Source organism: Gadus chalcogrammus, chromosome 20 (genome assembly GCF_026213295.1).
Source record: "Gadus chalcogrammus isolate NIFS_2021 chromosome 20, NIFS_Gcha_1.0, whole genome shotgun sequence".
Classification (NCBI taxonomy): Eukaryota; Metazoa; Chordata; class Actinopteri; order Gadiformes; family Gadidae; genus Gadus; species Gadus chalcogrammus.
The window spans coordinates 11,642,945-11,661,859 of record NC_079431.1 but is presented as its reverse complement, the minus strand read 5'-3'; the positions used below and the strand labels follow the sequence as shown (position 1 = coordinate 11,661,859).

Sequence of the window (18,915 nt, the reverse complement as noted above, 5' to 3'; positions counted from 1 at the left end):
GGGCCAAACGGGTTGAATCCATACACAGTATACACCAAACTAAATAAAGGGACATAGGGGCCACGCAATAGCTGTACATTTATTCATAAACTAACTTTTATTATTTTGATTATAAAAAAGTAAAAGGCAGTAGAAAATAGATAAGGCTAAATTGGCAATTCCTCTTATTAGTAGTAGGCCTATTCTTATCCCCAATTATTTGAACTGCAACAGGCAACACCAATCAACCATTAATATTCTCGCCCGTTTCGTCCCCTCCCCCCCTTCTGTATTTAGGTGTGCCCCTTGTAGGAAACTCGAGTAGAGCCAGAACGAGAGGTAATTTCCATCAGCACAAACGTTTGTTTTTTCCCCAAAAATATTTTATGCATGCAAAGATATTAGGCAGTTAACACTTAAGTTAACACTGTGTATACTTAACCAAACACTCTGTGTTAACTTAACCTAAGATCTAGACAACCAAGCGAGGTCATGTTTGTGTGAAATATATATATATATCGCCTGGTCTTTATTCCCTTTCTTCAGTCGACTTGACCTCTTCCATTATCCAACCATGAAATTGTTCGTTATACGTGTTTTTCGAAATCATTCTTTAAAATGGTCTTAAACGGATTAAATGGTATAAAGAAGGCGAAACTCCCTGTGTGTTTGTGATAAATGCCAACTGTTTAGCGGGGAAAATCCTCGAGTGGTCAATTATAGTACCAAATAAAGCACTTCAGTCAGGAATGTAGCAAAGCGTCTAGCGTTTAGTTCTGGGAAGTCAACACCGGAGGAGTAGTTGACCATGTGGCCACATGTGGGCAGTATGTGCCAACCCAATTTGTGGAATCCACAACATTAGTGAAAGATGTATCACGTGCAAATGATCACGTGTAAAACACATGAAATCCTCAGGTGCGTTGTAAAACTTCCAATTTACCCAAATATGTCAGAAAAAGCATCAATCGATCTTGCCGGAGTCAAACAAAGTCGAGGCGTGGGCCTGTGGCTCGTAAAGGTGTGTCCACAGCACTCATTATGACTGATGTGAGGCATTTGTATGTGCATTTTTGACTAATAACCTCACCCTAATATAAATTCAGGTTCCCAAGTATTTGTCTCAACAATGGGACAAAGCATTGGATAATGGGGAAGTTGGCAATCTCAGAATTGGAAAGTATGGATGCGGATATCAAATTCTTTCTAATATGATTTCTAGAATTCAATGCAAACTCATATTAAGCACAAAACTGTACCAACAGTATTTTTCTGTCTTGTGTCGTGCCCTACAGGAAAGAAGGGAAAGAAGAGGTCAGGTCAATCACATTTTCTACATATAATCTAGCTCAATATTGAATTGACATTGTAAAGCAAAATACAAAGCACTTAGTTCGTTTTATAGGACTCATGTACAATGTAAACTGTATTGTATTTATATTACAAATATTGTATTGTTTTTGTGGCTAAACGGGACACCTTCAATAAGTGTAGCTACAAACAGGTCAGGCGTTGAGATATGCACACACATTTACACAAAGCCAAGTGTTCACCGAACACTACAAGTGTGATGAGGCCCACAATAGTTCCTTATAATTTTTTTATCTAGTGCATCCAAACGCCTGTTTTTTTAACATTGAGCACAGTACAACTGTACACAAAAAGTTCTTAAAGTCAGAATACTTAATGTGTGTTTAGAATATTGGATTTTCTCCCAGTTGTGTTTCAGGCTAAATGAGGAACTGTGTACCCTGAGCTCTCGTGAGGTTGAAGTGATGAAGATCCCCAGAGACCATCCCTTCACAATGCCGCCAGTGGGGGGCCCATCGCTCGCAGTCTACACCACGTCTGAAACAGGTCGGTGCCACAATAACTGCTGGCTGCTATATCTCGAAGGAAACTGCTGCCCAGTGTTTCTAAACTCCCACAGTTGATCAAGACGGTACAGAGGTCGGCTGCTGGCTCTCTTGATTCACACTGATGGAGCCATAACCACGCACCCCATCACTACTCACAGAATAGTGCATCACATACTCTCAGATCTACTAAATCTAACCTGAACTCATGATTGTAATCGGATATCTCATGAAACACTATATTGTGTCACATGGTTGGATAACAACAATCTACCAGGAAAACCAAAATAAAGCACTTGCTCATCACTTGTATAAGACATTTATTTAAGTCCCTAAAATCTAAAATCTAAATATAACCTAGTGGAATAATGTTGCCCTGTTAGGAGTATGTTATGAGATAGGTGCATAGCAAATGTAGTCCTATTGATCAATATTAAGGGCCATCATTATACCCGAATACATATCATTTTAATAATTAGTGGTTTTAGTTTGGACTTGCTCACAGTTGTCTTGGAAGCATACAACTCACTTGAGAGCAGTCGTTGATCCGTTTTCACTTGTCACATGCATAACATCAATGTCTACTGCTTCAAGGAATTCCTACCTGCCAGGGGTAATTTAGCTTTTCCCTAATATCGATTCTTCCCTTACGGATTTGTCTTTTCTGTGCCTATCGAGAACTGGGTAGAGAGAAACATTCCTAGATCCTTCCTTTATATTATATTTGGATTCAGTATGGTGCTGCAAAATGATTTAAGTCCATCTTATGTGACAGTAATGGCATCAGAACGTTTCTATACATTGACAAGATACCCATTTGCAATCCCCCCATTTCACTGGATCCCATTGATGCAATATTCGATTTTTGAAGACGCCAGTCTTCAGACATTCTGTCTGAAAGTTTTTCCTCGATAGCTAAACCTCATCAAGGTCAAAATTGTTGTGCATAATTGTGACTGAGTGCTGCATTCACTCAGCATGTCTGCGGATCAGATTGGCGAGGTTTGTGTGGCTGCAGTGTTTTTATCTCCAGAGGACTCGTCATAAAAGAAACAAAGAGTTGACTCACTTTGAGTGGATTTCATTTTTTGGAGATGGAATGTCCGCACAATGGGGTAGTATTGAAGCTGCTATTGAAAGTTATTCACCTACATCGATGCACGTAAATGGCCTAACCATTCCCTCATCTATTGCCTCTTGTCTTTGCTGCCTCCCTACATACACATTTACATGCAACGCCTGTGTCTTCGGTACATGATTTCCACACCACAATGCAACCATTAAAAAAACGCTGTTTAATTTGTCACTGTTGGGTTTTTCCTGACATGGATAATGGTGTTACTTTTGGTCTGCTTTGACGAGCCACATCTGTTGATCAGGGGGTTGCTTAGCAACAGATGTAGTTGCAACAATAGTCCAACAATGATAAAGACATGATAATGATAAGCCGTAATTGTTTGTACAATTTAATTCCACTTGTATGTCGCTCGCTCTCCATCTGCCTTGTTCTAAAATATATTTTTCTTCTGGGATATTTTTCTCCCAGATAATTTTTCAGTAGGAAAATGTCCAAGGCTAAAGCTCAGAGTTCCCTGTATTTGTTGCTAGAGTTTTCGCAGTAAATACTCAACGCAAGTCACGTGTTTATTACACACAAACGCCTTAGAGGTAAAGTAATTTGAAATGTGACAGTGTTAAGTACTAATGTGACCCAAAGCTTTGATTGTGTCCACCTAACACCATATTCGTTATTACGCTATCCCTTTTTTGAGGGACACATTTTAGTTTTACAAAATACAAAAATATTTGCTTTTTGTAAAGTGTGCATATTGGCCGCATGTTGTAAGTCCCCATTAGATCTATATGGCAAACGGAGCACATTCTGCATGCTATGGAACAGTCCTGGAGAGGCTGGTTTGTGTTCAATTACAATGATTGGCTGGCTCAGTTTCATGGGTCTCCTGCCGGCTGTGGTTCATGAGGGCTGAGTACTTGGCAAAATCTCTTGACTAGATGCCTCTTGAAAAGCTAAGCCGAACCACTGAACTTGACATTTGCAGTGGGCTTTGAATAGTCAACTGCACAGTCATTCTTATTTGGTAAAATGTATGTATGTGTGTGTACAAATATATGTTTGCGTGTGCATGTGCATATACATATATCTGCGTGCATACCGTGCAGTAGACTAAACCAGCACAGCCCACTGCAAAATGTCAAGTTTAGTGGTTGGGCTTAGCTTTTCAAGAGGCATGTAGTCAAGAGATGTTACCATCTGAGTGCTCAGCCCTTCATGAACCATAGCTGGCGGAAAACTCATGAAACATAAATAGATTATATTCTAAGCCAACTGGGACCTCAATCTGCACGAGGCGACAAAGGATGGTCGCCTCCTGCCACTAGGACTGGGAAACAACTCCCATCAACAAGGGCTGTGAAACTACTTTCTGTAAAAATAAGGTGGAAAAATAAATCCAATGTCCTATGTGGGCTGCCGTGACTTCTTTTACAGATCCAAATGCCGGTCCCTACCTGCTGCAACAGCACCTTGTGTGCTGTTGCAGTGAATCTCTAAACTCATCGTTGACAATGCTGCATTTGCTTTGAATGGCATACTAGTCAACAAAAATAAATGTGATTTTATTATCCTCTCGTAATACAAAGCAAATAATGACCTTCTTGTTCGTTGAGGATGTCAGCTGCCAATTCATCTTCATAATATGGATTTTCCTAGGTCCTAGTCGTCAGTTATGTTTGACAGGTTATTAAGGATTGAATGTTATTGTTTCCATCCATAGAATAGTGCAAGGCTGCCCTTCAATTATCGCCCATACTGTGCGGAATATGGATAGTTTCACTGCTGGTTTCAAAAAACGTAAACAACACTCCAGAGAAGGCAATGCCACAGCCTCAAAGTGGTTGTAGTGACGTCATGGACTCTACGGACGTTTTTTCAACGTTCAGCAGTACTTCATGTCGAAACCACCTGAGGAAGTGTGCAACAGAACGCATTGCTAATGTTTAGTGTTGGTGACCCGCCGTTCCTCCATCGTTGCTTGCTGGTGGAGCACACATCCACCATAGATACTGTATGTTCTGGTTCTGGTTTCTATGGTTAAGTGATGGGAGAATTGTTGGTTTTACCGTTGCATTCAATCTGTCCTCGTACATTGACATATAGGTAAATAAAACAAAGCATGCAGAATTAAATATCGAAGGGGGGCTGAATTACAGGATACGTGTATTAGGTGCAATGATACAATATTCAGTGAATTGCAATAGCATGCTTGCAATCTCTAGCTACTGACTCACTATCTTCCTTGACATGTACTTGAGGTAATGTCTTGATACACCTTTTGTGATTTTAAATATGTGCTGTTATTATTACAATGCAACACATTTTTTAAGTTGCCCTTGACTTTTTTCAAAGAGTTTACTTTTTTTTAAGATTGCACAAGTTTCTGATATTCAATGCACATCTTGTATACCCTTTTTAGGGTCTAGATTTTTTTTATATAATCTGTCACTTTTAAAGGCCAGTTGTTAAAATTGTCTTAAACTTAGTGAGCAATGGGCACGCACAAATGTATGGATTAATAACAATATTCATCCCAAGCAGTATGTTAAAATATACAAAAGGATTTATGCCATCTGTTGGTGCTGACTACCTAGTCTATTTATTTGGTTTGTCGAAGTCCTGTTACTTTGTTTATGTTCATTTGAATCGTTTTGGGTTGTAAGGACGGAGTAAACTATGGTTTCAGTATAGGGAAGAAAGTTAGCCAATTATCCGACGCAAAAAAGACTGTCCATTGAGGATTGAGGATGTTGATGCTATGATGAACTGTGAAGTCTATACCCACTACCCAGCACACTTTAGATTTTGCCTGGAAATGCTACACCGCATTCTCGGTGTGAATATGATTTTGGACATTCTACATATATTATCAATATGATATACTGTTGGGCAATTTTTGTGCTCTGCCATGCTCATGAGGCAAATCTCTAAGCTCGTCTTGATAATATCCACATTCAATATCTGAGGGCTTTTTGTGCATGATGTGCTTCATTTATTTCCGTTGGTTTGTATCGTTTTCTCTATGACTCGTTTGCGGTTCCATCCAGTATCAACCTTGTGTAAGGGATGCATGAATTGAATTTGAACTCCACTAACCCAAGCTGTATTTCATTGGGCTGATGGCATTGTGCTTGCATTTCCCTTTTAGCTGTGAAAGCAATTGTGAATTTCCACTCTTTATTGTTCTCATCAATCTCATCGTGTTGCAATTCTCCCATTTCCCATTGTCTTCTCGTGTTCAGAGTCTCTGTAAGTCGGTGCAGAATGACTCATCTGCCTGGCATTCAGAAGCATACAACCATGGCAACAAATAAGATGGCATGTCCTTGTACATATGTGTATGTGACAGACTGAGAAAGAAACATTTTGTGTGAGCGTATAATCCTCCCAAAACGGTGTTACTGCGTGTGTTGGAGGAGTCATGTTGTAGAAAATAATATTTTCAGCATTCAAGGCTCGAGGCTGTGGTGGACTGGCTTTTGTTAGGGTTATTTAGAAATGTGAAAAAATGATTCTGTTGCAAAGCAGTCAAAGCAGGTGGGAGTATCAGTTTGTACTTCTGGTTTCCTAGACTTAGTATAGTAGCAGCAGCTACCCCATAATTAATACTTATCCACGCATCCCTAAAATGAAATAAATGGAAAGACTTTGCTTCCAAGTAGACCGACTCATGTCAATGTTATAATCACCAACAACATACTGCACACCAGCTGTTCGTAGATGGGAATTGTTGAAGGTTTTGATTGGAACTTTTATTTATGTTTTATACATTGAAAAAACAGTTGAACAGTTGTTGGTTACTGTACTTCAATTATAGATAAAAACAATATGGCACTAACAGAACGTTACTTAAAGGTACATGCATCATGCTTGAAACTAAGCGCACACACACACACACACACACACACACACACACACACACACACACACACACACACACACACACACACACACACACACACACACACACACACACACACACACACACACACACACACACACACACACACACACACACACGTGTAAAGGGAAAGGCAAGCATGATTAGAGATACATTGTGGATTACTTTTTATCTGTATTTAAACATTGACTTGATCAATCTTTTCCACTTGGGTGTAACATCACTCGTATGGGTTCCATAGAGGGAGAAAGGGGAGGGACATGAGCCACGGAGTTGTTTTTTATATCCCTTAATTAACATGGTTTTAAACGTACGCATGCACACTGTTGGTTGGTCTAAGAACACTGTTGGTTTAAGAATAACATGGCAGAAAGGTTATTTTTTGCATTAGGAGTAGCAATGCTTTAGGCTTCTTCATAGCATAAAAAAGTACAAATTTGATCAACAAGGATTTGATTTGTAATAGATATGACACTGTGTCCCATTCAAAACAGTGTTTTCAACAGGATTCTCTCATTTTGATCAATCTGAAACGTTAAGACACTTGTTTAAAATAATATTGTAATACTTGAAATTCTAAGTTCTAAGAACCATGTGACACCCTTGCCATCTCTTCAATCCCCTACCCCATGATGCAACAACTTTGTACACAACACAAGCTATCAACAATTTCACACAAAAATCAGTGGTTTAAGATGGGTATGGACTAGTCTGTCACTGCTTTCTCCTTTTCCATGTGTCGATGTGCCCTCTCTATCTCGCTCCCTCTCTCTCTCATGACCCCTGCTCTTTAACACCGTTCTACTTGACAAAGTGCAGGGCCTCAGCCGCCACCACCGACCCTTTGCTGCTGTCGAGGCTGGTGATGAGCTTGAAGCCCCCCTTGAGGGCCAGCATCACCGTCTCCAGCTTGAGACAGTCCAGGGTGCACAGAAAGGTGCTGTCCTCCTTCAGCACCAGCCGGGAGCCCGGCTCCGACTTGATGAAGTGGCGGAACTGGATCACGTTCGACGACACCTCAAACTCCTCCGGGAAGCCGTCCAGGCGGCTCTTGGAGATCTGCACCAGCCGCGCCTTGACCTTGTCGATAAACGCTGGATCGCTGCAGTACACCTTGAGGCCCTGTGACCGCTCGTGGCTGTCCGTCACCTCCAGGAAGGCGGGCTCTCTCTTGGTGGTCCTCTGCTCCTCCCATTCGAACACGGCGTCCACCAGTTCGCTCAGGCGGTAGAATTCCGCCTCCTTCCCGAGGAGCCCCACCTCCCGGAAGTCGTCGGGCAGCTGGAGGTCCCCGGTACGCAGGAAGTTGAGCACATGGCGGAACACGGGTCCGTCCCGGTCAATGAAAGGGTTTCCCATGGAGTCGGTGTGCTGCACGGGCTTCTTCCCATTGGCCAGCTCCTCGAGCAGCGAGCCCTGGTATTTGACCAGAGTGGTGCGGTGGGCCGTATAGAGGAAGCCCCCCACGTTGAGTGTGATTGTGCCCGAGGAGGGCTTCTTGAAGCTCTTACTGGGTTGCAGTAAGTCGGGATTTATCTGCCTTATTTCGCTGTCCATCCTTCTTAGATTCCATTCCATGCCGCAATCCACCGGTTCCGTCCGCTGTATTCTCCAGCCCCTCGCAGACTTGGAAGTGTGTGTGCAACGCAACAAAGCTGCCTCTTCCGTTCTCTTCCTGCCAGGCGCTCTATGTGTGCGAGTTCTCTGTGCTGTTCAGATGGAAGAGCTGTTGGTAGTTGCCAGGTGGGAGAGTGTGCGCGATAGCAACTGGTGGATCGTGCTGTCTGAGAAAATCACACACTGCACTGGTTGCTTAGAGCAAAACCACATCTCGGTGCTCCTCTCTGTTCCACCCCCTCTCTTTCGCTCTCTCTCTCTCTCCCGCTCACTGTTGCTCACTTTCTCTCTCTCTCTCCTGCTCCTTCCCTAATTAGCTTTGATGAAAATGGTCTTGTGCTTTGCGACACACACACACACACACACACACACACACACACACACACACACACACACACACACACACACACACACACACACACACACACACACACACACACACACACACACACACACACACACACACACACACACACACACACACACACACACACACACACACCTCCCGCCCCCAGTCTCCAGATGGTTGGAGGCTGCAGAACTGTAAACTAAGGGGTGTGCATCTCCGAAAGGTGCTGAGGTGTTTGGATTGGTTTAATCGTTGGATCGTTTTGTTCAATCTATGCTCTATAAGTCAAAGTGCTTCCCTTTGCTTCTCCAAACAGGATAACAAGTGGTTGCCAAAACCTCTGTTCTTGTGCTCTCTCGCTCGCTCTAAATAGTCAATGTGCTTAGCTGTCTAGTAATTGGGTGCAGCTACCTGAAACCTTGTGTCTTTGGTTTTTGTGTCCCTGTATGTTTACTGTATTCACAGTGCACCACTGCTACCGACTGCAAATAGTGACGATGGCTTTTCTGCTATGCCCGTACAAAAGCAAAAAGCCCAGACTGTGTTATGAGAACTGTGATCTAGATGATGTCAGCAGTTGGAGCTAATCTATTGCCAATCCCGATGTATAATTCAGAGAGTGGCCGGGCATGGTTATTGGACTTGAAATGCAATGTATTAGATATATTCATTTTATGACATGGAGGGAAGTTAAGACATTTTTCCTTTAAACAGTGAGCGACTTATCATGCAACGTTGTATAAAGATATTTGAAAAGCTACATAATTTACAAATTCAGGTGAAACAAGAACCAGAGAACACATTACACGGATCAATGAGGCCAATGGTCTCACTTTTCCATCGATTTTGCGAAAACAAAGTTGATGTTGAAGATTTTTTCGAAATCTCATGAGCAGCACTGTTAAATTAGAGTATAGCAGAGCATGATATATTTGACTGCATACACACTGACTTTGTTTTTGGTGTAAGATTATGGGGCTCTTCGTATGCGAGTATTTTATTGGCCCTTTGTCTAACGTCACCTTGCGGGTATTTCCTTTATCACATTTAACAGGAGCGTAATTAACGAATCCCTGTAATTCTTTTTTACTCTAGGCGATAACCAAAGCTTATTTTCTAAAGACTGTACCTTTAATTAATCAACCAATGGTGAGGGCGCTCCCTGCATTCAAAGGAATTTAATTATTCATTGGTATGGTGTCTGCGCTGGTGGCGTAATGCAAAGTGGTTGACTGCTGTGACGCTGGCATGGCAACCACTTAAAATAGAGCTATGTATGAGCAATGTCACTTTTCCTATTCCCTTTTATGGTATCTTATAGGCACATGACAGACAGGCACCACGAAAAACAAATCGCAGTCATCACCTTTTTATTCTTGAACATGGATTTAAAGTTAAATTGATTTGGAGAGGATTAGGTCGTCAATGATTCTAAACCATGTTGAAATCCCAAATTAGATCAGGTCAAAATCGTGTCCGGATAATGACTTTCTCTCTGTCCGGAGGCTGATGGGAAATAACGTTAGGAGTCAATGTTGTTTATTTAACAACTTCCATCTGTTCCTTATCTTGGCACTCTTGTGTGTATGTATTTGGTATTGACAGTCCAATTAGGACTGTCATGATCAAACAGAAAATCAATAAGTCTCTAGAAATATATTAACGCAGGGAACTGCGTGTTCACATGTCCCAAGATGGAGAAAATAATGGAGATGTGTATCTAGAGTTGAGGCGTATGTGGGGGTGGACGGGAGGTCGTTTGTTTGCCGTGGCAACCCCAGCAAGGTCGGAGCTAGGAGGTGAGGAGAGGGGAGAGAAATTCATTCTGGAAAATGGATTACGGGGGCGAAATATAGACCTCTTGAACTTGTCAGGTTGCTCGGTTTTTCATACGCCTCGTTCTTTTGTCTTCTTCCCTGCTTCTGCAAAACATTATGTGTTTTTATGTGTTTTTATGTAATTCCCCTCTACATTCATATCTAGCCCTTAAAACCGCTACTGCAGATCCTGGAGAAAATGTAAAGAATTACTACCGGCATTGATCGTGGTGAACAAAGCCTTAGGCTCCTACTCTACTTGATTAACAGAGGGGAGAGTTGGAGAGAGTTGGAGGATAAAGGCGTACGGCCACTTGAAACAAATCCTATTTTTCACAAGATGATTTGTATATGGAATTAGCAATCAATGGTTATAGATGACAACATACACAATTGATATTTTGTAATTATACAGTTTTAACATGCATTAAAGGCACAGTATTAACTGTAAATCAGAAAGTTAATATGGACTGTTTATCTGTCAAATCAAATCCAATTAATGTTCAAGGACACAGGGAATCTAATTCTAAATGAACAATGATAAGGCGGCTAAAGTTTTAAAGTGTTTGACCTCCTACGTCATATACAGTCCAATCACAAAAATCCCACATCCTCGTCATTTTAGAAATCAAAGACGGACCGTTGGAGGAGATTGCTCAGCCCACACGCAAGCGCATATTAAACCCACATGCATGTGTGGGTTTGATAGAGCTATCAGCAAGGGCTCTGGCTAGTCATGGTCCAATAATTGCATGTAATTGCAGCAATTTGTGGCAAAGCTGAAGATGGCCATGGGCAAGTGACATTGTGAAGTGCAAAGTATTCACTATATACATATGTATTTCATATACTTGAGGTGGTGGTCCTGTGCATTTGACTTTTACCTACTTCCTAAATGAAAGCTTGCGCTCTGTAATTGCTGTCTTCTCAACAAAAGCAACATTTGAAATCGGCCAGTTGACATATTACCAAAGTCTTCTTCTTTTTCAGGTGAAATAAGCATGGAGGGGATGATCGTCAAAAAGGCTGAATGCAAGCCAGCAGCCCAGGGCTACATGAAGCTCAAAAAGTGAGTGATCTGTAAGTGACACTGTGCAGGCTTTTGAATGGGCAACAGGAGAGAGTAGTAGAATACACTGGGAGCTTGGAGACGATTTTACTACATTGCTATATATCAATGTCTTGTAAATAATACTTTCCCATTTGAATAAATCATGAATTTGCAAGCAATATGTGCCTCTGCAAGTTATCCAGGAGGCTGAATGACTACAGTGGCAGGCGTAATTGGCAACAGGGTCTAACACTCCTAGTTATATGTTTCAGACCCATTTCTGTACTATTTAAATATCTCATGACACAACACTTGCCTTGAGGTTGATGCATTACTCATCTATGAATATGTTGACATTCAATCATTAGAGCATTACTACTCCTACTATTATTACTACCATTACAAAAATCATGCATATTATTTTTTTTCTAAGATTCCAGCCATAGCTCACCGATGGGATCACTATAGCAACATAGTCATTATTAGTCATTTGATAAATGCAGAGATTGTGAGTAGTTAATTCCCCATCAACCATGATGGCGTCATGCTCTGAAATATCACAATGTGCTCAACCGTCAAGCAGTAGACATCTACATAAGCGGACACATTCATGTGGATATTGTTAAAGGACAGAATGTTTACTGCCCTCAAACACACTTTTGCAGGAATATTTATAAATGTACTTATTTATTTGAATGTGTGTCAGACTGCAGCTCGAGGAGTCCACCAAACCACAGCGTCTGTCACAGCAGCTGGAGAAAGCCGTCACAAACATCTATAAGCCTGTGGCCAACCATATTGTCAATGTAAGGGTGTGTGTGTGTGTGTGTGTGTGTGTGTGTGTGTGTGTGTGTGTGTGTGTGTGTGTGTGTGTGTGTGTGTGTGTGTGTGTGTGTGTGTGTGTGTGTGTGTGTGTGTGTGTGTGTGTGTTCTACTGTGCCACTGGAAAGGAATTGAATATGTACTTGAATATGTACTATTGTTTATTTGATTTGTTACAAACTACAAAAGCTACCGATCATCTGTGGAATGTTAAAGTGTGTTTATGACGGCAGGCGGAGTTCGAGAAGAAGAAACGGCAGGAGGGGAGAATGGTCAGGGCAGAGCGACGGGTCGTGTTGGATATGCTCTTCTCAGCGTTTGAGAGACACCAGTATTACAACATTAAGGACCTAGTGGACATCACTAAACAACCTGTGGTGAGTCACACCCACGCACACATTCAGTTTTGGTTTGAAAGATCCCATTCAATATTTTATTTAAATAATAATCAATAAATCAAACCCACCTTGTGGGTTGTGCCTTTTTATATCATTACTTACTGATACATTATACCATATCAGTAATGTGGATCCCAATATCCTCAGTTAGGAACAGCATAATCCCCACTGTTGTGTGAAAAGTAACGATAAGTGTGATTTGTAAATTAAACTACACCCCCATCTTTTAATAGTCACAAACGTTTACTTAAATCTATTAATGGAAACAAGAAATTATTGACTGTCAAAGTGGATTGGAATTGGGCCCCACTAAAATCGAAATGATCGATATTAACCCTCCATTTCTATTGAATTTGTTTTGTTCAATTGGAATTAAACAGGCATATCTCAGCGTGTTCCTTTTTAAAGTCCTGTATTTCAGTTTCAGTTGAGTGCTGTGTGCAAGCTCAGTTTAAGTTTCTAATTTTAGGTAACACATTTCTTTTTCTAACAGCTTTTGTTGATTTCAGTTTCCGTCAACTACAAACACATGCGCATGCATACGCACACCCTCTCTCTTAGGTGGAGGGAAGAAAACAATAGTTTTCCTGTCTACCTTTCACCATACCCTGCCTTGTGAAACCAAATCACCCACAGTGTATGTTCTCGACCATTTACACACTTGTTTAGCGTTCTCTCTCATGCTCTCGCCCTCTCGAATGGAGAGACTGATACTGTGGATCCATTCCAACAGAGAACAGCAGTGTGTAGGTGCTGATGACCTTGGGGTCCTTCGATTACATAACCACGGGCAGAGTAGGAGTCAAACACCACACATGCTTTCATTCTTCCCTTAAGCACTTAGCCAACACTCAAATCAAGTGAACTAAAGTAGTCAGACAAATGGTTCTGTTGTGACGCAATCTACTTGTTGTATATTTTTGAGGAGTGCGTGCAGAACCCACTCCGTTAGAATTTTACTGATTAGCCATGTTCGCTCTGATAGCTCACCAAGACTGCTGTAGAAATGTCATGTCATTCCAGTTTAGTTTCCTCAAAATAGGTTACCTTTTGATCTATTTGAAGGTACGATTTAAGAGCTATTATTTGAGAGCCACCCCATGGAACATTATTTCAGAAAATATGTATGGTAGTCATTGGTGAGAGACGAAGAAACTATCCCATTTTATCTCTGCCATTTCAACATGAATTTAGTCAATTTATAATATTAGTGTGCAAGTCAAGAAAGTCAGTTTGACGTAAAACTGATTACGTGTAAGAATGCTAAAAGTTTTTAGACTACACTATTGATGGGTTGTTCGCGACCGAATCAGTTTGAATGAACGAATCTTTAACAAGAACGACCCAAACTGATTCTTCTCTCTCGTTCGTCCTGTCGTCTTGTTCGTGCAGACTCGACTCCTCCCAGACTCACTAGTCGCTGACTCGCTGTTCGTTCACTGACTGTGCGTGGTGAAGAGGGAAGAGGCTTATCGAGCGACCGTACATAATACAATTCAATGTCAGTGAAATGGTAAATGCATGCTGTCTGTGTACTTTCTGTGTCACGCCAGATTAATCAAATATTTTAATGTCTGGTCAATCTGTCTCCTTTCATGGTCCGTTCTCAGCCTGGGACCCCCACCATCATTGCTAAATCAAGTCTATTATCTTGCTGATATGCTAAACATCCAATAATCAACTACAACCCCCATCCCGCTGCGTTTGGTTAAAGTTGTAATTTTGACTGATGACCGACTTCCAAGATCGTTTGAGAATGAGAACGAGGGAGGAGCTGAGTCTGACTGACTAAGCTGAGAACCGTGCATTCCATGATTCGATCCACCGCTACCGGAAACTCGACTGAACAAACAAACGATTCTGAACGACTATTTTTGGCGAACTGACCGACGTGAACTGAATCAAGGAAAATAATTATTGAATCCATCACTAGACTAGACAGCAAAACGTTGAGCAAGTGACGTCATAACTTTCGCTCTTCACAAGCTAGCCAGAGCCTGTAAAATGAACGTTAAAGTGAACTGTGTTTCGTACCGTGAAGAAGTAACATGAATAGTACTTGCTGGTTCTTTTGAATTCCAGGCTGATAACAATACAATTAATTTAGAGGCGCCTTTCAAGTCACCCAAGGTCACCTTACAAAGTATGAGCATAAAATCATAGAAAGAAAAAAAAGAAAAAGAAATAGGAATAGATAATTGCTGGATAAAACGCATCAGGTATGCATTATTTATATTTCCTCCATAGCAAAGTATGCTTTACAGAAATGAAATGTACATTCAATTGTATTACCAATTTCAGTACTTGATTTTTACATGGAGAACGGAAGCCTCTTACGTGTGTAGGAAGGAAAAACCTATTATATTAAAAAGAGGAATTGTATCGATAAGCAGAGGAAGCCTTCGGTTATCGCAAAACATCACATTCGAGGTCATTAAAATACGCAGATTATAATCACCCTAAACCTTTTTTAAATATTTTGTATATACATGTTGCTTGTTGCCATGGCAACATCCCCGCCGACATCACGTCAGTCGTAGCTCCAAAATAATCTCGACTGACATCTTGTGGCCAAATAAAATCATACGTTATGTTCTTGGCCTAATGCCATCTGAACATAAAACTGTACATGATCACATTAATGACGTTGAACCTTCCTTTCTCAACGTTTTTCTTTCAAGACTTACCTGAAAGAGATAATGAGAGAGATTGGGGTATACAACACCAAGGGATTGCACAAGAGTACATGGGAGCTGAAACCGGAGTACCGCCACTACCAGTCTACGGAGGTGGAGAGGGATGAAGACTAGCCTGGAGGACCCATTGCCCTTTCACACTGGATACTTTCCTGGACCAGTGTCAACGGCAGAAATAACATTGCTCCTCACTTTGTTTTGAGTTACTTGAATAACTGCCAGCTGTATTACTTTAGAGACAGCCATTGCAAATAAAATGATATGGCTATTCATTACTAGATTCATTAATTTGATTCTCGAATGTGGTTTTCCTAGTAATAACATTTATGTCTATGTAGAGCCCAGTACTTCCAATTAGAGACGTTACCTTTACCCTACCATATTGTAGGATCAGTTTGGTAGTCCCACAAATCACTGAATATATCGGGTCTGGGAAGGGCACGGAAATCTGATAACTGGGGGTGCCACTTTTGCCTCCAATCGGGTGGCTAGGATTTTGTTAGCTCCCTCACTTGTAACCAAATATTGCAGTTAGTCACAAAGGCAACATGTTAGATGACCATTTACAGCTAAGGCAGTCCAAATTTGAATATCCCTGTTGGGATATAATTCCAGGAAGGAAATCAGTACAGGTACATATCATTTCAATGTTGGATATGACAACCAAAGAAGCTTTGGCAGGGATTGTTTCTTGTCCTTTAGAGGGAATCTCATGTGGCCATAAGACCACACAATACTAGAAATACCGAAATATGTAACCACCGAACTGAAGCGGGCAAGGACCAAACCTGGTATTTTTCATACTTCACCGAACTGAAAGGGGCAAGGACCAAACCGTGTATTATTTTTCATACTTCACCAGGGAAGTTTTTGGGTGAAGTGTTTAGTCATTCCAAAACAGACGTTTCAAGGTTTTTATTTAAAACCAGAATCATACTCAGTCAGGGAGATGGTAAATTGCATGCCGTCAGACAAGGCAGACGGTGACGAGGGTAAGCCAATCAGCCCCACAGAAAACATGATGCAGAATGGAATATTGGAATCATCAAGAAGCGAAGTTCATGCAAGATAAAAAGCAGAGCCCAGTTTCCTTGCTTCTGTGTCTTCAATTAAGTGATGAAAAAGTACAATTGACAACTTGTGTATTAGATGAAAATTCACTCGCATTACCGATACTGTGGGCCATAATGTCAATAATCAGTGGACTGCACAAATAATTCCTTTGGGTTGATAAAGACCAGGTTCTTTCCCATATCCGTAAGTCCATTCAAAATCCGCAAGAAAAGCCGAAGGGGTCTTTGAGTGGTTACTGGAGAGGGAGAGAAAAAAAAAGAAAAGAGGGTTGTGTTCTTTAATCTGAAATGCACGAGACATTCAAAATAACCTCCATGATTACAAGCATACTGAGAATAGAAGTACGTACAACTTTCTCGACCTCCAGACCATCCTTGAAGAAAATCATGAATGGGGTGACGCCATCCTCACGGAAGTCAAGCATGCCCAACATGCCCAGGGGGTTCATTGAATCACCTGTGAAAAACTGAAGAGAAATAGTTAAATGGCAGCCAGTCTTTGCAACCAAATGAATGCTGCCACTGACCAACGAGTGCATGTCTTTACCTGGTAGTTCTTAATGTTAGCCATAATATCCCGGACCCGGTCGCCAATTTGCTTCATGAAAGGTTCCACTCTCTCTGGCTTGGTCTCCTGCAGTTTGGCTGTGAGTCTAAATAAACAAAAAGGTATACTTTTAGTCATACATTACATGCATTAGACTAGTGCAATTAACCAATTCCCATTTTAGACTTACTCCTTGACATAGTCCTTGATGTAGACTTTGAAGCTTTTCTTGTTTAAAATGGTCTCCTGCAGTTTTGAATTAAGCACAATATCCACACCCGATTCTGTGACTTTGTCGAAGTCTTCCACCTGTTCTTCTGCAGATTTGTTTCCTCCGATGAGAGATTCGCTGATGTCACCTCCCGACCTGGTGACCATCTTAACAAACACAGAAGGTATTAGTCATTTTGGTGTAGCCTTGTGAGATCATCTTGACATCACATATTGTTGTTTTGATATCTCAGATCAGACTTTCACAAAAAAAATACATTGACTAGAAATTATTCAATGAAGTATCAAGACACCAAATGCCATTGCAAATTAAATACGTAAGCAAACATTGATCATACCGGTTAAACTGATTATTTCCAAACGTCACATTGGCGATTTGACAAGACGCTGACTCAATTCAATGTTGGCGATTTAAACGCTTTTTAGGACGTGCTTCCATTCGTGCGCAGTAGGACACGATCCTTGATGAGTCAATCCCGGGACGTGCTTTTAGTGTGACGGTGACGTAGGCGGAAAGGCAGCTTAGTTTCCGGGCCAATGGTATGGACCTCAAATGTCTACATTTATATCGATAAGTTACGTTTTTAAGAACATGTAGCGGTGAACCGATGTGCAAAGTGTTGGTCAAATCAGGTTTGAACTTCTATTTAAAGTCAGTGGTGTTGCCGCAGAAAATGAGCCCGGTTCCCTATCTATTCATCAGCCGGGAAGTTGTAAAATATACACTCACCGCTCCTTCCACCTCGATGAAAAACCCATCTTCAGTTTCCTTGATCTTGTAGATGTCGGTGAACATCTCATCACCTGCAATGAGAGAAACTGTTTTAGATTTTGTAACAATTAAAACGTCAGGAACAGCAGGCAACGCTAGGCGGCAATGGCTACGCGGCAAACAGCCACGATGATCACACTAAACAATGACAAAAAACAACGATGTTTTTTCAACTCCGATACTTAAACTACACGGTTTAGATGTCTGCTTTTGAAACGATGACATATAAAACAGAAGAGAAGAAAACGTTTTAGCTGACGATTCCAAAATGACGAAGTAGCCCGTGTTAGCATGACGGACATTTTGATTAGCATCGTTAGCAAAGCGGCTCGAGAAAATGTGTTCAGAATAACCAAAGTCGGTGAAACAGCTTAAACAAAATCCCAAGTCGTTGAATACAGTCTTTTCATACCTGAGACTATGTCCTTGTAGATCAGCATTTTGACGGATTGATGTTAAGATACTGCGGGAGAAAACGGCAAACCTCCCACCACGACGGGACCTGACGAGAAAAAGACCGATCCGGCCTCAGACGGAACATTTACACAGGATCGCAGTGACGTAGCCATTAAAAGGGACACCACGCGATATTGCCGCCTCGTGGCTGGAGTGCTGCATAAACGCAATCCATTTCTACTTATTTTCTATGTACGCACAGGAAAATAGTAGACACAAGATAATCAGCAGCCCGTTTTTTCTCAATAAGGTATATAAGCCAGAGAAAAGGAATT

General features: G+C 41.3%; 3 protein-coding genes across 6 annotated transcripts; 1 reads left to right on the top strand and 2 right to left on the bottom strand.

Annotated features, from left to right (window-relative positions):
• The first annotated feature begins 844 nt into the window (after nucleotides 1-844).
• LOC130373219 (general transcription factor IIF subunit 2-like) lies at nucleotides 845-15,851 on the top strand. Of its 4 annotated transcripts, none has more exons than XR_008893490.1 (9): nucleotides 845-1,000; nucleotides 1,086-1,159; nucleotides 1,275-1,293; nucleotides 1,698-1,836; nucleotides 11,585-11,663; nucleotides 12,352-12,451; nucleotides 12,701-12,844; nucleotides 14,258-14,366; nucleotides 15,547-15,637. XR_008893490.1 is itself a non-coding variant. In XM_056579573.1 (8 exons), exons 1-8 carry the CDS (start codon nucleotides 851-853, stop codon nucleotides 15,673-15,675), a joined length of 834 nt encoding a protein of 277 aa, XP_056435548.1. In that variant the 5' UTR covers nucleotides 848-850; the 3' UTR covers nucleotides 15,676-15,850. The 4 variants fall into 4 exon arrangements, 2 of the variants coding, with proteins under 2 accessions (XP_056435549.1, XP_056435548.1); XR_008893489.1 differs by having other exon boundaries at nucleotides 14,258-14,378; XM_056579573.1 differs by lacking the exon at nucleotides 14,258-14,366 and having other exon boundaries at nucleotides 848-1,000; nucleotides 15,547-15,850.
• On the bottom strand, nucleotides 6,947-8,505 carry kctd4 (potassium channel tetramerization domain containing 4). Its single transcript, XM_056579575.1, has one exon. It carries the CDS (start codon nucleotides 8,387-8,389, stop codon nucleotides 7,613-7,615), a length of 777 nt encoding a protein of 258 aa, XP_056435550.1. The 5' UTR covers nucleotides 8,390-8,505; the 3' UTR covers nucleotides 6,947-7,612.
• Nucleotides 15,852-16,461: 610 nt separating the features above from the next.
• On the bottom strand, nucleotides 16,462-18,860 carry tpt1 (tumor protein, translationally-controlled 1). The gene is made up of 6 exons (XM_056579576.1): nucleotides 18,597-18,860; nucleotides 18,143-18,216; nucleotides 17,372-17,559; nucleotides 17,182-17,287; nucleotides 16,985-17,101; nucleotides 16,462-16,870 (listed from the first exon to the last, which is right to left on the bottom strand). The coding sequence occupies exons 1-6, from the start codon at nucleotides 18,622-18,624 to the stop codon at nucleotides 16,868-16,870; spliced, it is 516 nt and encodes a 171-aa protein (XP_056435551.1). The 5' UTR covers nucleotides 18,625-18,860; the 3' UTR covers nucleotides 16,462-16,867.
• Nucleotides 18,861-18,915: the final 55 nt, after the last annotated feature.